We start from the raw sequence: 22,446 nt of genomic DNA, 5'->3' as shown, positions 1-22,446 counted from the left end.
AGACTTTATCACATACATTATATAGACACATTATAAAAGTCTTTCATCTTTCCCCTTTAAATATATGTCGGGTCTGTAACAAAAACATGTTTGTTCGTGTCAAATATTGACCACTTCAATTATTTTCTAAAGAATTGACCTATTAAGCTATTCAAACTGACCATAAGACGTTGGGTCAATATGTTGACCAGTAAAAGCTGGCTCGTGACCACACTTTACTCTCACTAGGTGTTTAAAGTCAAGGCATTATCTGTAAGGGAAATACGTGTATTGTATAAATTAAATATTAGGTTCGTGTAAATCGTTGATTATGGCACCTTTATTGGTACATTTGAACTAAGAATGGGACTCTTTAGAAAAAATGTGTATCTAAAAATTGCCTTTGATAGTCCATGCTAATACCAAGGGCGATAACTGTAGTACATGACGATTGCTGGGAAAGCACTAGGAGCTCAGATGATTTCACCGATTACTATATGTGTGTAACGCAATCCATGATTCACTGATCTGAGGAAATACTTATCTAACAATAATTCGAAAATAGCTACCGTCACATGTCACATGCCAGTCATCTGCTTTATTGACAATTGCTACACACCAACTTATTTTTTAAATGGAGTTGACAGACAACTGGTGATATTTTAATGACTGGCGTAACACATCTACTGATGTTAATGGTGTTGACAGACAACTAGTGATGTTTTAATGACTGTCGTTAGACATACTCTGATTTTAATGGTGTTGACAGACAACTAGTGATGTTTTAATGACTGTCGTTAGATATCCTCTGATTTTAATGGTGTTGACAGACAACTGGTGATGTTTTAATGACTGTCGTTAGCCATCCTCTGATTTTAATGGTGTTGACAGACAACTAGTGATGTTTTAATGACTGTCGTTAGCCATCCTCTGATTTTAATGGGGTTGGTAGACAACTAGTGATGTTTTAATGACTGTCGTTAGACATTCTCTGATTTTAATGGTGTTGACAGACAACTAGTGATGTTTTAATGACTGTCGTTAGCCATCCTCCGATTTTAATGGTTTTGACAGACAACTAGTGATGTTTTAATGACTGTCGTTAGCCATCCTCTGATTTCAATGGTGTTGACAGACAACAAGTGATGTTTTAATGACTGTCGTTAGACATCCTCTGATTTTAATTGGGTTAACAGACAATTAGTGATGTTTTAATGACTGTCGTTAGACATACTCTGATTTTAATGGTGTTGACAGACAACTGGTGATGTTTTAATGACTGTCGTTAGCCATCCTCTGATTTTAATTGGGTTAACAGACAATTAGTGATGTTTTAATGACTGTCGTTAGTCATCCTCTGATTTTAATGGTGTTGACAGACAACTAGTGATGTTTTAATGACTGTCGTTAGACATTCTCTGATTTTAATGGTGTTGACAGACAACTAGTGATGTTTTAATGACTGTCGTTAGACATACTCTGATTTTAATGGTGTTGACAGACAACTAGTGATGTTTTAATGACTGTCGTTAGACATCCTCCGATTTTAATGGTGTTGACAGACAACTAGTGATGTTTTAATGACTGTCGTTAGACATTCTCTGATTTTAATGGTGTTGACAGACAACTAGTGATGTTTTAATGACTGTCGTTAGACATCCTCCGATTTTAATGGTGTTGACAGACAACTAGTGATGTTTTAATGACTGGCGTAACACATCTACTGATTTTAATGGTGTTGACAGACAACTAGTGATGTTTTAATGACTGTAGTTAGACATCCTCCGATTTTAATGGTGTTGACAGACAACTAGTGATGTTTTAATAACTGGCGTAACACATCTACTGATGTTAATGGGGTTGGTAGACAACTAGTGGTGCTTTAATGACTGTCGTTAGCCATCCTCTGATTTTAATTGGGTTAACAGACAATTAGTGATGTTTTAATGACTGTCGTTAGTCATCCTCTGATTTCAATGGTGTTGACAGACAACTAGTGATGTTTTAATGACTGTCGTTAGACATCCTCTGATTTTAATGGGGTTGACAGACAACTAGTGATGTTTAAATGACTGTCGTTAGACATCCTCCGATTTTAATGGTGTTGACAGACAACTGGTGATGTTTTAATGGGGTAGCGATAGACATACATTTGTGGTTTGATGGAAATACCCTGATATTCTAATGGAGGTCGCTTAAGTTTAAGTTCTTTTTAACTACGAGTCTTCCGACTCATCAGTATCATTGACATGTTATTGATATTGTTAAACACCCACTGTTTTTAATGGGAGGGTAGACAACGGCTGGTTTGATTTAAACATATTTTATTGTATCTTAATATATACATGGGAATTGGGCACAAGTTATCAAACTTATATTAAGCCCTTTCCCTATATAATTTTACATACATATAATACATTTATTTTACAAGATGACATATATTTACATATGAGAGAGAGAGAGAGAGAGAGAGAGAGAGAGAGAGAGAGAGAGAGAGAGAGAGAGAGAGAGAGAGAGAGAGAGAGAGTTATAATGAAGATATAATTAGAAAAAAAATCATTATGACTATAGATTATCAAATGAATAAACAATTCAAGTAAACTATTCCAATAAACTATTCCGGCTGGTGTTTGAATGGGGTATCGATAGACACCCATTTCTGTTTTAATGGCAATACTACCGCTCATGTTTTAATAAGGATAACAACACTGTCGTGTCATATAAGGGTGACAGACCGTTATGGTATAGTTTATGAAGAGCAATGTTTATATAGAGTTCAAACATCGAAATGACTTAATATCCGTCCTGGGGACGAATGTCTGCCTAAGAATCTAGACGGATAGATTTTAACAAGTAGCACGGACAACCCAAAAACATATAATGAAATCATTATATTAACATCACGCAATAAATTGATCTTTATTAAGTCTAACAATGTAAAATGACTTTATCACGTTTACCAGTCACGAAGTTTTAATTTTTTTTAGCGTGAAAAATAGGTATCTAAGCCCTTGTCCTACAGCTGGAGGGTGTTGTTGTGATATGGTATTTGTGTGATCCAGACTGTTAAACTTATATCATACGCATGTCATTTGTGTCTGTGTTACAGGAACAAATCTACAAATATTTACCATATAACTTATATGGGAGTTATATGCCTGAAGTTGGTTCCGAGTTCCGAGTTCCGTTTAAGAAAAACTGAAATATTATGTATTAGCTTTATTGGTTTTGGTCCCAGTTCCGAGTTACGTTTCAGAAAAACTGAAATACTATGTATTAGCTTTATTGGTTTTGGTCCCAGTTCCGAGTTCCGTTTAAGATAAACGGAAATATTATGTATTAGCTTTATTGGTTTTGGTCCCAGTTCCTAGTTCCGTTTAAGAAAAACTGGAAATACTATGTATTAGCTTTATTGGTTTTGGTCCCAGTTCCTAGTTCCGTTTAAGATAAACGGAAATACTATGTATTAGCTTTATTGGTTTTGGTCCCAGTTCCGAGTTCTGTTGAAGAAAAACTGAAATACTATGTATTAGCTTTATTGGTTTTGGTCCCAGTTCCGAGTTCCTTTTAAGATAAACGGAAATATTATGTATTAGCTTTATTGGTTTTGGTCCCAGTTCCGAGTTCCGTTTAAGATAAACGGAAATATTATGTATTAGCTTTATTGGTTTTGGTCCCAGTTCCGAGTTCCGTTTAAGAAAAACTGGAAAACTATGTATTAGCTTTATTGGTTTTGGTCCCAGCTCCGTGTTCCGTTTAAGAAAAACTGAAATACTATGTATTAGCTTTATTGGTTTTGGTCCCAGTTCCTAGTTCCGTTTAATATAAACGGAACTCGGAACCAGTTCCGAGTTCCGTTTAAGAAAAACTGAAATATTATGTATTAGCTTTATTGGTTTTGGTACCAGTTCCGAGTTCCGTTTAAGAAAAACTGAAATACTATGTATTAGCTTGATTGGTTTTGGTCCCAGTTCCGAGTTCCGTTTAAGAAAAACTGGAAAACTATGTATTAGCTTGATTGGTTTTGGTCCCAGCTCCGAGTTCCGTTTAAGAAAAACTGAAATACTATGTATTAGCTTTATTGGTTTTGGTCCCAGTTCCTAGTTCCGTTTAATATAAACGGAACTCGGAACCAGTTCCGAGTTCCGTTTAAGAAAAACTGAAATATTATGTATTAGCTTTATTGGTTTTGGTACCAGTTCCGAGTTCCGTTTAAGAAAAACTGAAATACTATGTATTAGCTTGATTGGTTTTGGTCCAGTTCCGAGTTCCGTTTAAGATAAACGGAACTCCAGTTCCGAGTTCCGTTTAAGAAAAACTGAAATATTATGTATTAGCTTTATTGGTTTTGGTACCAGTTCCGAGTTCCGTTTAAGAAAAACTGAAATATTATGTATTAGCTTTATTGGTTTTGGTCCCAGTTCCGAGTTCCGTTTAAGAAAAACTGAAATATTATGTATTAGCTTTATTGGTTTTGGTCCCAGTTCCGAGTTCCGTTTAAGAAAAACTGAAATACTATGTATTAGCTTTATTGGTTTTGGTACCAGTTCCGAGTTCCGTTTAAGATAAACGGAAATATTATGTATTAGCTTTATTGGATTTGGTCCCAGTTCCGAGTTCCGTTTAAGAAAAACTGGAAAACTATGTATTAGCTTTATTGGTTTTGGTCCCAGCTCCGAGTTCCGTTTAAGAAAAACTGAAATACTATGTATTAGCTTTATTGGTTTTGGTACCAGTTCGGAGTTCCGTTTAAGAAAAACTGAAATACTATGTATAAGCTTGCTTGGTTTTGGTCCAGTTCCGAGTTCCGTTTAAGAAAAACTGAAATATTATGTATTAGCTTTATTGGTTTTGGTACCAGTTCCGAGTTCCGTTTAAGAAAAACTGAAATACTATGTATTAGCTTGCTTGGTTTTGGTCCAGTTCCGAGTTCCGTTTAAGATAAACGGAACTCCAGTTCCGAGTTCCGTTTAAGAAAAACTGAAATACTATGTATTAGCTTTATTGGTTTTGGTCCAGTTCCGAGTTCCGTTTAAGATAAACGGAACTCGGAACCAGTTCCGAGTTCCGTTTAAGAAAAAATGAAATACTATGTATTAGCTTTATTGGTTTTGGTCCAGTTCCGAGTTCCGTTTAAGATAAACGGAAATATTATGTATTAGCTTTATTGGATTTGGTCCCAGTTCCGAGTTCCGTTTAAGAAAACTGGAAAACTATGTATTAGCTTTATTGGTTTTGGTCCCAGCTCCGAGTTCCGTTTAAGAAAAACTGAAATACTATGTATTAGCTTTATTGGTTTTGGTCCCAGTTCCTAGTTCCGTTTAAGATAAACGGAACTCGGAACCAGTTCCGAGTTCCGTTTAAGAAAAACTGAAATATTATGTATTAGCTTTATTGGTTTTGGTACCAGTTCCGAGTTCCGTTTAAGAAAAACTGAAATACTATGTATTAGCTTGCTTGGTTTTGGTCCAGTTCCGAGTTCCGTTTAAGATAAACGGAACTCCAGTTCCGAGTTCCGTTTAAGAAAAACTGAAATACTATGTATTAGCTTTATTGGTTTTGGTCCCAGCTCCGAGTTCCGTTTAAGATAAACGGAACTCGGAACCAGTTGGTCGCAGTTCCGAGTTCCGTTTAAGATAAACGGAACTCGGAACCAGTTCCGAGTTCCGTTTAAGAAAAAATGAAATACTATGTATTAGCTTTATTGGTTTTGGTCCAGTTCCGAGTTCCGTTTAAGAAAAACTGAAATACTATGTATTAGCTTGATTGGTTTTGGTCCAGTTCCGAGTTCCGTTTAAGATAAACGGAACTGGATTCCGAGTTCCCTTTAAGAAAAACTGATTATGTATTAGCTTTATTGGTTTTGGTCCCAGTTCCGAGTTCCGTTTAAGAAAAACTGAAATACTATGTATTAGCTTTATTGGTTTTGGTCCAAGTTCCGAGATCCGTTTAAGGTAATGTAAGTATGTAGAATATTTACGGGTTTTGGTCCCAATTCCGAGTTTCGTTAAAGAAAAACTAAAATACTATGTATTAGCTTTATTGGTTTTGGTCCCAGTTCCGAGTTTCGTTTAACAAGTTCCGAGTTCCGTTTAAGTAAAACGGAACTCGGAACCGGTTCCGAGTTCCGTTTAACCAGTTCTGAGTACCGTTGAAGAAAAACGGAACAACTATGTATAAGCTTTACGGGTTTTGGTCCCAGTTCCGAGTTCCGTTTAAGATAAGCGTATATGGGTTATATTTTTGTATTTGACTATGCTGAAAATCTTGAAAAACAAAATAAATACAATTTTTTTTTAAATGGAGACGATTTGTTAACAAGAATACAAGTTATCGCACGGAAACAAACGTATGAATAAATGTAATATTTTCAGTAGCAGATCATGTGAGCTCTGACTTACAAAACTCAAATGCAATTCCAAGCATCCCCTCCTCGCGGGAACAAAGCAATATGTCTCTCCGAAACTTACGGGGGCGACATAATTAATGGTTATCATTTATTCGATTGATTTATATGAATAATTCCATTATTGATATCATTAATTCAAGGAATAAAGTGATATCAATACGAATTGTTGATGTAATTTATTCATTAAATGATATCATAAATTAGAATTCATGATATCGTTAAATCATTTAATGATACCATATATTCGAATTAGTGATATCACAAATTGTAGATTTAATCTAATCAATTAGTCTAATCATTGACAGCAAATAACAAGGAAGGCCTTTGGCAACAGCTCCTTAGAAGTTTCCTGCTACCCCGTGTATTTCTATGTTTCCAGGTGCCCATGAAAGAACTGTTCAATATTATTCAATGAAATTGTATTTTTTTTTATTTGTGTTGAATAAAACTTCAGTAATACCAATTAAAGATTTTTTCCCAGTCGTCATATATACATTTCACCTCAACAGTAGAAGCCATATTGAAAAACAAAATGGTGTATGAAATATACTTTGCAGTTATTGCTTTGTTTGTGTACTTTAACTTCACACATATAGATACATTAACTACAAATAAAAACTCATATCTCCCTCCATGGACCCACATTTCGCGATATCTAGAAAGCTGCTTTAACAAAATACTTCTAATTAACGAAAGGGTAAAAAAAAGAAATGTACCATGAACGAAAACTGCGTTGTAACATTCTCTCTTGGAGGTTACAACACAACAATTTCTCGTAATTTTACAACACCAGTCGTGTTGTTATCCTTAAACGGAACTCGGAACTGGTTCCCAGTTCCGTTTTACTTAAACGGAACTGAAAACTAGGACCAAGTCCCTTAAAATTCATACGTGAATGATAAATGACTTTGCATCCATTTGACACCTGTAGTTTTTCTTCTTCAGATTCGGGTCTCATATTGAGATAAAGTACATAGAATATTTTCTTAAACGGAACTCGGAACTGGTTCCTAGTTCCGTTTAGCTTAAACGGAACTCGGAACTCGGAACTCGGAACTGGTTCCTAGTTCCGTTTTACTTAAACGGAACTCGGAACTGGTTCCTAGTTTCGTTTTTCTTCAATGGAACTGAAAACTAGGACCAAGTCCCTTAAAATTCATACGTGAATGATAAATGACTTTGCATCCATTTGACACATGTAGTTTTTCTTCTTCAGATTCTGGTCTCATATTGAGATCAAGTACATAGAATATTTTCTTAAACGGAACTCAGAACTGGCTAATACATAGTATTTCAGTTTTTCTTAAACGGAACTCGGAACTGGGACCAAAACTCGTAAAGCTAATACATTGCAGTTCCGTTTATCTTAAACTGTACTCGGAACTGGGACCAAAACCAATAAAGCTAATACATAGTATTTCAGTTTTTCTTAAACGGAACTCGGAACTGGGACCAAAACCAATAAAGCTAATACATAGTATTTCAGTTTTTCTTAAACGGAACTCGGAGCTGGGACCAAAACCAATAAAGCTAATACATAGTATTCCAGTTTTTCTTAAACGGAACTCGGAACTGGACCAAAACCAATCAAGCTAATACATAGTATTTCCGTTTTTCTTAAACGGAACTCGGAGCTGGGACCAAAACCAATAAAGCTAATACATAGTATTCCAGTTTTTCTTAAACGGAACTCGGAACTGGACCAAAACCAATCAAACTAATACATAGTATTTCAGTTTTTCTTAAACGGAACTCGGAACTGGGACCAAAACCAATAAAGCTAATACATACTATTTCAGTTTTTCTTAAACGGAACTCGTAACTGGGACCAAAACTCGTAAAGCTAATACATTGCAGTTCCGTTTTTCTTAAACGGAACTCGGAACTGGTTCCTAGTTCCGTTTTTCTTAAACGGAACTCGGAACTCGGAACTCGGAACCAACTTCAGACTTGGCTTTGTTAACCTGTATAACACTTGTAATCTAAATCCTAAACCTAGGATTTGACCTGATCTAGTCACAAATTCAAAATACTGATATTTACTATATTACATTTCTTTGTTAACCTGTACAGCACTAGTAATCTAAATCATAAAGCTAGGATTTGATCTGATCTAGAAACGAATTCAACATTAACTGCTTTGAAGTTCAATGAATTTGTTTCAAGAACAAAAACATTAATTTGTACGTGGAACAGACAAAGACAAGATTGAATACTGAAAGTGATGACATTATAAGTATTCAATTGTGCTTTTGGTCCATTGGGAAATAATTCAGTATATGTATATTTTCCAATTGCTATATAGATGTTTTCTGTTTCATAATTGCTGTTTGTTTGATCGGTTAACGCGGACTTGTGCACCATCAGATACCAAAACAAGATGATATATCTATACAATGTTAATTTTATCCAACAGTATGTTAGAAATTATCACAACAAACTGATACAAATCAGGTTGATCAGACTCAAAGATCAAAAAGAAATAATACAGAGAATGTGTAGCATTGTCTCATATAGAACATTCCAAGAAATAAAAGCGTGTATGTTTATCATTGTCTTATATAGTACATTCAAAGAAATAAAAAGATATAAACTGGTTCCTAGTTCCGTTTAGCTTAAACGGAACTCGGAACTGGTTCCTAGTTCCGTTTTACTTCAACGGAACTCGGAACTGGTTCCTAGTTTCGTTTTTCTTCAACGGAACTGAAAACTACGACCAAGTCCCTTAAAATTCATACGTGAATGATAAATGACTTTGCATCCATTTGACACATGTAGTTTTTCTTCTTCAGATTCTGGTCTCATATTGAGATAAAGTACATAGAATATTTTCTGAAACGGAACTCGGAACTGGTTCCTAGTTCCGTTTAGCTTAAACGGAACTCGGAACTGGTTCCTAGTTTCGTTTTTCTTCAACGGAACTGAAAACTAGGACCAAGTCCCTTAAAATTCATACGTGAATGATAAATGACTTTGCACCCATTTGACACATGTAGTTTTTCTTCTTCAGATTCGGGTCTCATATTGAGATAAAGTACATAGAATATTTTCTTAAACGGAACTCAGAACTGGCTAATACATAGTATTTCAGTTTTTTCTTACACGGAACTGGGACCAAAACTCGTAATGTTAATACATTGCAGTTCCATTTATCTTAAACTGTACTCGGAACTGGGACCAAAACCAATAAAGCTAATACATAGTATTTCAGTTTTTCTTAAACGGAACTCGGAACTGGGACCAAAACCAATAAAGCCAATACATAGTATTTCAGTTTTTCTTAAACGGAACTCGGAACTGGGACAAAAACCGATAAAGTTAATACATAATATTTCAGTTTTTCTTAAACGGAACTCGGAACTGGGACCAAAACCAATAAAGCTAATATATAGCATTTCAGTTTTTCTTAAACGGAACTCGTAACTGGGACCAAAACTCGTAAAGCTAATACATTGCAGTTCCGTTTGTCTTAAACGGAACTCGGAACTGGTTCCTAGTTCCGTTTATCATCAACGGAACTAAGAACTGGGACCAAAACCAATAAAGCTAATACACAGTATTTCAGTTTTTCTTAAACGGAACTCGGAGCTGGGACCAAAACCAATAAAGCTAATACATAGTATTCCAGTTTTTCTTAAACGGAACTCGGCACTGGACCAAAACCAATCAAGCTAATACATAGTATTTCAGTTTTTCTTAAACGGAACTCGGAGCTGGGACCAAAACCAATAAAGCTAATACATAGTATTCCAGTTTTTCTTAAACGGAACTCGGAACTGGACCAAAACCAATCACGCTAATACATAGTATTTCAGTTTTTCTTAAACGGAACTCGGAACTGGGACCAAAACCAATAAAGCTAATATATAGCATTTCAGTTTTTTCTTAAACGGAACTCGTAACTGGGACCAAAACCAATCAAGCTAATACATTGCAGTTCCGATTGTCTTAAACGGAACTCGGAACTGGTTCCTAGTTCCGTTTATCATCAACGGAACTAAGAACTGGGACCAAAACCAATAAAGCTAATACATAGTATTTCAGTTTTTCTTAAACGGAACTCGGAACTGGGACCAAAACCAATAAAGCTAATACATAGTATTTCAGTTTTTCTTAAACGGAACTCGGAACTGGGACCAAAACCAATAAAGCTAATACATAATATTTCAGTTTTTCTTAAACGGAACTCGGAACTGGGAACAAAACTCGTAAAGCTAATACATTGCAGTTCCGTTTTTCTTAAACGGAACTCGGAACTGTTCCGAGTTCCGTTTATCTTAAACGGAACTCGGAACTCGGAACTCGGAACCCGGAACTCGGAACTCGGAACCAACTTCAGACTTGGCTTTGTTAACCTGTATAACACTTGTAATCTAAATCCTAAACCTAGGATTTGACCTGATCTAGTCACAAATTCAACATACTGATATTTACTATATTACAATTCTTTGTTAACCTGTACAGCACTAGTAATCTAAATCATAAAGCTAGGATTTGATCTGATCTAGAAACGAATATAACATTAACTGCTTTGAAGTTCAATGAATTTGTTTCAAGACCAAACACATTAATTTCTACGTGGAACAGACAAAGACAAGATTGAATACTGAAAGTGATGACATTATAAGTATTCAATTGTGCTTTTGGTCCATTGGGAAATAATTCAGTATATGTATATTTTCCAATTGCTATATAGATGTTTTCTGTTTCATAATTGCTGTTTGTTTGATCGGTTAACGCGGACTTGTACACCATCAGATACCAAAACAAGATGATCTATCTATACAATGTTAATTTTATCCAACAGTATGTTAGAAATTATCACAACAAACTGATACAAATCAGGTTGATCAGACTTAAAGATCAAAAAGAAATAATACAGAGAATGTGTAGCATTGTCTCATACAGAACATTCCAAGAAATAAAAGCGTGTATGTTTATCATTGTCTCATATAGTACATTCAAGGAAATAAAAAGAAGATGTGTAGTATTGCCCCATATAGTACATTCCAAGATTTCTTCAGATCTATGAAATGTTGACTCTTACCTTTCAGATTAAGAAGTGTCCTATTGAATACACCTTAGACCATGATGACCAAAACTTTTATCACATAAGAAGTGCGACATGACACACTACAACAACAGCAATAAAGTAAACTACACAAACTGAAGCTGCATCATATGCCCAGGATAGCTAATAGGACATGCACTATGATTTACAAGGCTTGGAGTAATTACTGATGATTCCCTGTGAAATGACATTACATCACGATGAAATGCAGTCAATTGGTAAGTTGACATACGTATAATGTCTAAGTTATTTCCTCCGATCCCACGTCTGCAGTACGCTTGACATACTCATAACAACTGCTATTAACCGTGATTACATACTTTACTAACATGTGTATTGAAAGCAGACGTTTAATGTCTAAATAACTAATAATACAGAAAAAATGCATTTGTAAAAATATTATATATTTTGTTTATCCCTTTCGGATTTCGTACTTAAAAAAAAAAATAAGTTGATACTGCCTGTCCAAAAAGTTATTAAGGTTTGAAAACGGTACACACATACCGTCTTTAACCCGCATACATTGATGTTTTTTGTTGTTGTTTTTATTAGATCAAGCATATATCGTACTCTTTCTCTTTCCGTTTTCTTAAAAAAAATCAAACTCTACGTAATTAATTCAATGTTATGAGTTTGATTTTGCACTGGAAAAATAAAAAATGAATGAGAAATCGAAATGCCGTAACCAAAAATATAACTCTATTGTGAATGAGAAATAGATTTGCATAGGAAAGGAAAGAGTACAGCGAGACCAGGTGTTCCGTAAGGGAAAGTTGTCCTGCTGTATTGATGATATCCGCCATACTGTTCTAGGTCAAATCTGGCGGGGATAGAGTAGCGCTAACGGAAGCACTTGGTATATCAACAATATGTGAACATGTACGACGTCACAACACACTCTGGAAATGGAATGTTTGCAAATGGCATTATGATGTTGGCCTAAATCTTTCCCAGATGTTCATAACTTTTATCTCCCGAAACTTTGTGTGACTCATTAAAGATGGTGTAAGCAAGGATGCTACTACCTAGAAACGGAAATTAATAATTGGGAAAATTCAATCATCACTCTTGTCATACAGCTTTGCTTTGTCTGTTTCACTTTTGCTCTGCTGTATACGTATATATCTCTGAATTGATTTTCCATGTCGATATTATATTGCTATTATAGATATATTTTACAATGTATTGTACACTAACGCTCTGTGTTAAATTATACGATTTTTACGTATGCATAAACTGCGACGGTGTGTCGGAGTGGGTTATATGTGGTTTCCGTTAAGTAAATGTTAAAAATGCATGTTACATATTATCATATATTCTAACTTACACACGGAAACCATAGGTGAAAAAATGAAAACAAAACTACACGCTTTAGTGCATTTTAGTTAAATGTCTCTCTTTATTTATTGTGTTCAATGAACGAAGCGTTTATAGTGTCTCGGATAATTAGCCGTGCTGATGGCACCTCTAACAATCCATAAACAAAATGCTGTTTTCTGACAAAGTATTGCTACAATAAAAATGCCCATTGACTCTTGTGCATGTATAGCATAGCAATATAGACATTATACAGGTATTTAACAGACTAATAGACACATTACTCGTCGTTAAGCCGCCGGTTCGGGTTCTCCCAAATTACGACATACTTCCCACCGCTCTCAAAGGAAAAGTGAATGTCCTTGATCAACTTGCTACTACGGTGCTTGGCACAGATAATCCCTTCCATAGGAAATCACAGTCACATTGACATGGTAGTGGATTACGATAATAAAGACATCATATAATCCCTTCCATAGGAAATCACAGTCACATTGACATGGCAGTGGATTTCGATAATAAAGACACGCTATTAATCAGAAATGCGAGATAATCTTATATGGAAATGTTTGTCGTCTCTTCGTCACACCTTGAATAAGAACCTTGTGAGCATCCCCCCCTACATTATAAACAAGCTTCTCACTTTCATCTGTAGTCTATTGTAGTAACAGACACCTCGTCCTGCTCTGACGTTTGAGTAATCTAAAAGTGCATTACTGATAAATGTTCCTGGAATATTTTGTGTTGACATATCAATTTTGTTTTTAGTTTATTATCAATTTCAACATATTTTATTGACTGATGTTAATATCAATATAGGATTGGACATCAGGCAGAGCCTATATAAGTCCTCTCCTTACATAAAACAGGTAAACAAACCTAAACATATTTACATACAACAAATATGAATTATATAACAAGAAGGGAGGTATCTTCATAGATTGTTTTGATTTTTGCATGATTGGAAGAAAGTAACTTCTTAAGAGATGATTGAATTTTTGTGGTAAGACATATATATATATGCATATTTGGTCAAATTGAGCTTATTCCCCCAACAGCTACAGTTTATTATCAAAGCAGAAGTCAACAAATCACCTTCATATGAAAAAAAATATCCTTGTCTCATGATGAATAATGATTTACTCCATGAAGGTACGGGTAAGTTATGATGACATGAAACCAAAGAAAAGGGTATGGAGACCGAAAAGCTTTGTATTCATTCACTGTTTTTTAAGTATGCAACAAGTCAGTTATACCATGACTTCTCGTCACTCGGGACTAATTGCAACCTCGCTATGTTCTATGGTAGTTTCGTAATTCCTATGTGTAAACTATACGCGTGTGGGTAATTTTCGCGATCGATCAATCTTCGTTTGTAGTTCGAGATAACGCAAATTGATATCAAAATAATACGCGTGGGGGGAATTTTCGCGATAAACAGGACTCTCGCGTAAATTTACACATTTACAAGACCCTCTAAAATTATAATAAAAAGACTTATGATAAGATATAAAGGTAACCACTAAGTATGTAGACATAGTCAAAGGTATTTGTCAGGAATGTTGTGACAAAACTGGCTACAATGTAATCCGCTGAGTGAAGTTGTGTTTTGATAGAAATTTGGATTTTTTAGTTACTTGTTCATAATAGGAAAATAGACCTAATGGGTTTCAGGAGCAATAAAAGTTAATCCAATGTAACATGTTTTAGCTTAATCTTTTGCTCGGTATTTTGGATGTTCCGTTTGAGATTTAAGTCATTTAGGGACAACATATTGAACATTGTATGTTATACACAAAAACGAACGTTTGTGCAGCGCGTGAAAAAAAACACAATGGAGTACGATGAATGAAAGAAGGAAAACAGCATGAATAAATGAAAAAGAGATAATGTTTTCCATGCTTGTATATACGTATGATACAAACTGTGTTGCCGTACCTAATGGTTGTGTAGTCAGGAGGAATACTATTGCATGTAAATTTCACAGGCGAATCCATTTCAATGGGTCAGATTATTTTTTGTTGTATTATAGTTTATTTATTGATTTCACGGGTAGCTGTGAAGCTGGTGATTAAACGTTGACAATGATTGTATCGATACAGGAGTTAGTAGCTGCACAAATCTGAAGTCACGTTGGATCGGTTTGTAATTCAACAAAGTATTTCTAAATTAAAAATCAAAGTTATGCGACTTCTTTGATATGGTTAGCAAATTTACATACCTATGAAACAGAAATCACAGTTAATCCGTTTTGTAAACTTTGATATTACATGTGATGCATTTAAATATATATGTATATAGGTATTCATAAAATAAATTTGAAATATCGTTTCGTACAAATGGGAAAATACTTATCAACAAAGCAACATTTGAAAGTCATTTGATCCATTTAAAATATATGTATTATAAAAATATAAATTCTAAAATAAATATAAGTATTTATAGAATATCGAATATCACGCCCCTCCATATTTTCAAACTTTACAAGAATAAAAAAAACAAAACAAAAATCCAACATTTTCAATGCTATTATGTAAGGCGTCATATTGATAGGTATATTTGAGTATCAAACTACGTACACATTCTAATCATTCATTCATACAACAAAACATTTGGCTTATTTGATTTAACGTCCTATTAACAGCCAGAGTCATTCACGGACGTGCCAGGTTTTGGAGTTCGAGGAAACCTGGATTACCCGGAGAAGAAGCACCGGCCTACGGTCAGTACCAGGCAACTGCCCAACGTCGGTTTCGAACTCGCATGCCAGGGATGGGAAGTGTGGGTACACATTAACCACTCGGCCACCGCTGACCCCCTACAACCAAATATCGTTATCTCGAGCGCTGATTATTACATCCTGCTTAACTCGAGGTAAACATTCCGTTCCGATTGAAAAGAAACAAAATATATAGTAATGCTCTATCAAATACTCGTGATACAGGATATATCGATAACTTTTCATGACCATACTGATGTCGGGATAGAATGTTTGGTTGACTTTAGTTTTACATGCTTATCGAAAAATAAAGAATTCCCCTTATAATGACGAAACCGAACATCGCATTAAAACGAAATGTTCCTGTACATGTACGTACAATGTGTAAGGTAACGATTGTATGCAGGACACGCAAGGCAATCAACCTTTCAAATATGATTTTATGTTATAGATACGGATACTGAATAATTTATATGAAGTTGCATCATACAGTTTGGTATTTATAGAATTCGTTAGTGGTACTGGGAACCAGGAGTCTGGTAATCAAGGAAAGTCATCAAAAATGGTCTTAAACAAATGTTTGATTAAAGAAGAAGAACGTCGCATAATTTTATGCAAATACATACTTTTCGGATATTTTGAGATGAAAATGATTTTTATTCTTTTATATATATTCTGAGCCGCTGTGAGAGACACGACTATCTCTGATCAACACTGTTTTATCGCTTTTTCTTTGCACTTTTGAATTCGGTTTTCCATTTGCTTTTTGCAGGAATGCCGGGGGTAAAATGATTGATTTTATAATTCACCATTTAGCGCTTAGATATTAAATATAATAGTGGACCAGTTTCCTCACAAAAATGCATGTCAAAGAAGGATAGGGTGGTCGGGTGATACAGTGGTAACTCACTTGCCTTTCACCTATGCGGTCGGGGTTCGATTCCCCGATCGGAACGTGAACATTTAAGGGGTCACCTGCCCGACCGCGTGGGTTTCTCCGAGTTATCTTTTTTAATCCCACAGTAAGGATAAGTCACGTGTTTCCATCCGGACAAACAAGAGTGATTAATATATAAGTTGATATAACTTGTTTCGCAATTGTTGTAAACTAGATACAGTTTACATCTTTACAGAAGAGAATTTTAAATAGGTGAGGAAGCATTGTGTAGCCGAATCCCAACAAGAATGAAAATTAATTAATGGTATTCATGCTAAATTTCTCAGCAATAATTAACACACTAGGTATGCTGACTATTTGGTGACAGAAGAAATTATATTATGCTAAGTATTATTCATAGAACAAATTTGTAAAACAAGTAATAAAACGCGAAACAATAGCTTACTTACCCGTCAATGTTGAATAAGGACTTTTCAGCATCTTTCAAATTTCCTCCCCACTTATGTCAAGAATTTCTTGAAATGTCCCAGCTGGGGATAATGTTCACAAACTGTGTTTATCACCCAAATCCAATCCACTTCAGACACCCCTAAGCCTATAGAAGAGTTTTTGTCACATTAACGAAATGCCGATTTCACGGCGTATATTTCTATGTAGAGATATTGATCAGAGTTCACAGAAACATTGTACACTATAGAAGGATATTTAATGTGTAACATTCGCTTGAATAAGACATTATTGAATATACAAATGTATTATTGTATTGTTTGTTTTTATTGATTTCTTCGACATTTCGGTAATAGGAGGGTCCTTCTCGATATCTAATACAAATATAATGACAAAGACAAAATGAAACCTGCTTTTAAAATTCAGTTCAACATTGATGCAGGATTTATTATCATTTTTAAACATTTTGATCCTTGTTATAAGAAAATGTTTCCGGTGAATTAGACTTCAATGAACCATTACGTTTTCCATTACTAATATCTTCAAAATATTCCATACATTAAATAAATTTCTTTCATTTTCTTGGAAGGGTTCCACAAATCACAGAACATTTGATGTAATAGTGGTTTAATGTGGTTGGATAGCCCATCTCTTTTGTCCTGCACACGAAGTTATGGATATTCAGAAGGAATGATTCTTCACTTTCAACGCTGACATTTGAAATGTCTGGTTTAGATTGAACTCTATGCTTATTATATACACGAAGACCATATGCGGACTTGTCTCCTTTCCGGTTGTTAACATTGAATGGCATTCGAACAGGAACACAACAACTGCAGTGCAGTCGAAGAGATAGATATTACCCTGCATATCACAAATGCTACGAACACTGAGAAAATCAACAGAAATAACGTTCATCGAAAGTGTTGAAAGGAAAGTTGAATACGAATCTTATGTTTTAGTGAAATGGATGAAGCCCCAAAATGACTCTCAAATGATATTATTCAGAAATACAGGATAGTGAAGAATGTTCCTTTTGTTTCTTTTCTTTAGTTCATTTTTCTTGTTGCTTGGTTTTGATTGCTTTCGTTCGTTTGTTTTGATTAACAAATAAGACAGTTAGTTTTAACCAAGATGATGTAATTTCGGGATTTTTGCAATAAAAATACATGACCAAATAGCAGCCAAACTTCCCTGTGCATTATGGAGCTTTGGACTTCAAAACATTATATATAATCTAATTAATTTACCTCGATATCCTCTTTTCTTTTCAAAAGAGTTTTTTTTTTTCATTATCGCCATAGCAAGAACGGAAAAAAGGATGGATGATAAGGAGACACAAAGAAGAAGTACGCACGAAAATAAAGAAATGACAAGGTGCATAAACCAAGGGAGAGCATACATATTTCGGTCTGGTTACTATAGGTTATGCTGTAATACACTTATGTCAAGTTAAAGTACTTAACCTTTAAAACATAGAAATTCGAGTTTTGTTAGACTTAGATTAAGTATTCAAAGGTAGGTGGTCCATTGTCTGCTGTACAAAAAACACACTTTAAGAAGCTAATGGAATTATCTTCAATATTTTTGTTATCAACAGACTTGATTGATACTAACTCTCTTTAATAAAAAGAATTAAACATTGATTTTTTTGTCTTTGTCGATATATTACAGTATTTGCTATTCGACAGTATTGGTAAGATAAATGCTTGGTGTTGACATTTTTAATCATGATCATTACAAACGTTTGACGGATCATAAGCACATGGCTTATCATTGATTGTTCACACGGACGCTTAGAACTGTACTAATTCACCTCATTGTTAACATAGCTTTGCATACAAATATAACCGCCACACCTGACATGTTAAAATAAACTTTCAGTTGTAGGGTGTTTGTCCTTTAACTCTTATTTGTATCGATATGGAAGTGAGCATTTTTGTTTGGTACTGTCGAACATGTTTGCTTCAACAATATATAAGATGATGAAAACCATCTTAAATTGTACCCAGGAAACAAAACAGAAACAAGTGAGGAAGATAATGAATGGCCATTAAGCTCCGTGCCTTGTACCATACAACAAGAACACAAATCTTATCCTGAAGTCCACCTTCAGGATGTCAGATTGTAATCAAACATGTTGAATCCTCTAATCACACGACTGCAATTTAAAATCAGAACAGGCAATATTAAAGAAGACTAACAATGACAGTAGTTTGAGTTGTTACGTCATTAACTAATTACCTGTCGATCAAATTGAATTATTTCAGATCAATTACATAAAATGGTATACTACAGGCTAAGATATAAATACATCTATAGGTTAAAGTATAGATGGAGTTTTAGGAGACAACTACTCTAACATCTCCAGGTTAAACACTTATAAACATTAGAAAAAAGAGTTATTGCAATAATTTTATTAAATTGATATTAACGAAACATCTCCGAAAAAGTACAGATTGGACATTTTTATTTAAGTCGTCCTTAGTTCCTGTTCGGTGAGCTAGAGCTAAACTCTGAAACACAGAAATAGTCTATACAATACAGGGTTATAATATACATTACAGAGTAAGACTATACAATACGGAATTAGACTATACAATACGGAATTAGACTATACAATACAGAGTTAGACTATACTGTGGTAGATTATACAATACAGAGTTCGAATATACACTACATAGTTAGACTATACAATAAAGAGTTAGACTATATAATACAGAGTTAGACTATATAATACAGAATCAGACTATACAGTATAGAGATGTACTATACAATATAGAGATGGACTATACAATATAGAGATGGACTATACAATATAGAGATGGGCTATACAATATAGAGATGGGCTATACAATATAGAGATGGACTATACAATATAGAGATGGGCTATACAATATAGAGATGGATTATACAACATAGAGATGAACTATACAATATAGAGATGGGCTATACAATATAGAGATGGACTATACAATATAGAGTTAGACTATACAATATAGAGATGGGCTATACAATATAGAGATGGACTATACAATATAGAGATGGACTATACAATATAGAGATGGACTATACAATATAGAGATGGGCTATACAATATAGAGATGGACTATACAATATAGAGTTAGACTATACAATATAGAGATGGACTATACAATATAGAGATGGACTATACAATATAGAGATGGACTATACAATATAGAGTTAGACTATACAATATAGAGATGGGCTATACAATATAGAGATGGGCTATACAATATAGAGATGGACTATACAATATAGAGATGGACTATACAATATAGAGTTAGACTATACAATAAAGAGTTAGACTATACAATACTGAGTAGGACTATATAATACAGAATCAGACTATACAGTATAGAGATGGGCTATAAAATATAGAGATGGACTATACAATATAGAAATGGACTATACAATATAGAAATGGACTATACAATACAGAGTTAGACTATATGATAAAGAGTTAGACTATATAATACAGAATCAGACTATGCAGTATAGAGACGAACTATACAATAAAGAGATGGACTATACAATACAGAGTTAGACTATATGATAAAGAGTTAGACTATATGATAAAGAGTTAGACTATATAATATAGAGATGGACTATACAATATAGAGATGGACTATACAATATAGAGATAGGCTATTCAATATAGAAATGGACTATACAATATAGAGATGGGCTATAAATATAGAGATGGGCTATACAATATAGAGATGGACTATACAATATAGAGATGGACTATACAATATAGAGATTGGCTATACAATATAGAGATGGGCTAAACAATATAGAGATGGACTATACAATATAGAGATGGGCTATACAATATAGAGATGGGCTAAACAATATAGAGATGGGCTATACAATATAGAGATGGACTATACAATATACAGATGGACTATACAATATAGAGATGGACTATACAATACAGGGTAAGACTATTCAATATAGAGATGGGCTATACAATATAGAAATGGACTATACAATATAGAAATGGACTATACAATATAGAGGTGGACTATACAATATAGAGATGGACTATACAATACAGGGTAAGACTATACAATATAGAAATGGACTATACAATATAGAGATGGACTATACAATATAGAGATGGACTATACAATACAGGGTAAGACTATACAATATAGAGATGGACTATACAATATAGAGATGGGCTATACAATATAGAGATGGGCTATACAATATAGAAATGGACTATACAATATAGAGATGGACTATACAATACAGGGTAAGACTATACAATATAGAAATGGACTATACAATATAGGGATGGACTATACAATATAGAAATGGACTATACAATATAGAGATGGACTATACAATATAGAGATGGACTATACAATATAGAGATGGGCTATACAATATAGAGATGGGCTATACAATATAGAAACGGGCTATACAATATAGAGATGGACTATACAATATAGAGATGGACTATACAATATAGAGATGGACTATACAATATAGAGATGGGCTATACAATATAGAAATGGACTATACAATATAGAAATGGACTATACAATACAGGGTAAGACTATACAATATAGAAATGGACTATACAATATAGAGATGGACTATACAATATAGAGATGGACTATACAATACAGGGTAAGACTATACAATATAGAGATGGACTATACAATATAGAGATGGGCTATACAATATAGAGATGGGCTTTACAATATAGAAATGGACTATACAATATAGAGATGGACTATGCAATATAGAGATGGACTATACAATACAGGGTCTGGAACTATACACTATAGAGCTGACTATACAATATAAAATAGCCTATACAATTAGAGATGGGACTATAAATATAGAGATGGATTATACAATAGAGAGGTCTATACAATAAAAATGGGGCTTTAACAATAGAGATGGACTATACAATATAGAGATGACTATACAATATAGAGATGGCATATACAAAATGAGATGGACTATAAATATAGAGAGGGCTTACATATAGAAATGGCCTATACCAATAGAGATGGACTACAATATAGAGAGCGCTATACACTATAGAGATGGACTATACAAATAGAGATGGACTCTACAATACAGGTTAAGACTATACAATATAGAGATGGACTAACAATTATAGAGATGGCGTACAATATAGAGATGGGCTATACAATATAGAAATGGAATATACAATATAGAAATGGACTATACCAATATAAGAGATCGAAGATACAATATAGAGATTGACTATAAATACAGGGTAGGACTATACAATATGAGATGACTCTACAATATAGAGATGGGCATACAATATAGAAAGGACCTATACAATATAGAGATGGACTATACAATCAGGTAAGACTATACAATATAGAAATGGACTATACAATATAGAGATGGACTATACAATATAGAGATGGACTATACAATACAGGGTAAGACTATACAATATAGAGATGGACTATACAATATAGAGATGGGCTATACAATATAGAGATGGGCTATACAATATAGAAATGGACTATACAATATAGAGATGGACTATGCAATATAGAGATGGACTATACAATACAGGGTAAGAC

The 22,446-nt window shown here is 34.2% G+C and overlaps 1 protein-coding gene across 2 annotated transcripts in view; it reads right to left on the bottom strand.

Annotated features, from left to right (window-relative positions):
* Positions 1 to 16,990, bottom strand: part of LOC117315453 (NADPH oxidase 5-like) — a 63,988-nt gene extending 46,998 nt beyond the window's left edge. Inside the window, exon 1 of one of the 2 annotated variants that reach the window (XM_033869644.1) lies at positions 16,843 to 16,990. In XM_033869644.1, coding sequence (XP_033725535.1) covers positions 16,843 to 16,873 — 31 coding nt within the window. In that variant the 5' untranslated portion in view covers positions 16,874 to 16,990. The remainder of the gene's footprint in view (positions 1 to 16,842) is intronic. The other variant, XM_033869645.1, reaches the window with a different exon arrangement.
* Positions 16,991 to 22,446: the final 5,456 nt, after the last annotated feature.

This window comes from Pecten maximus, chromosome 17 (genome assembly GCF_902652985.1).
Source record: "Pecten maximus chromosome 17, xPecMax1.1, whole genome shotgun sequence".
Lineage (NCBI taxonomy): Eukaryota > Metazoa > Mollusca > Bivalvia > Pectinida > Pectinidae > Pecten > Pecten maximus.
The sequence above is the reverse complement of the archived record's forward strand: the minus strand, read 5'-3'. Positions and strand labels throughout refer to the sequence as shown.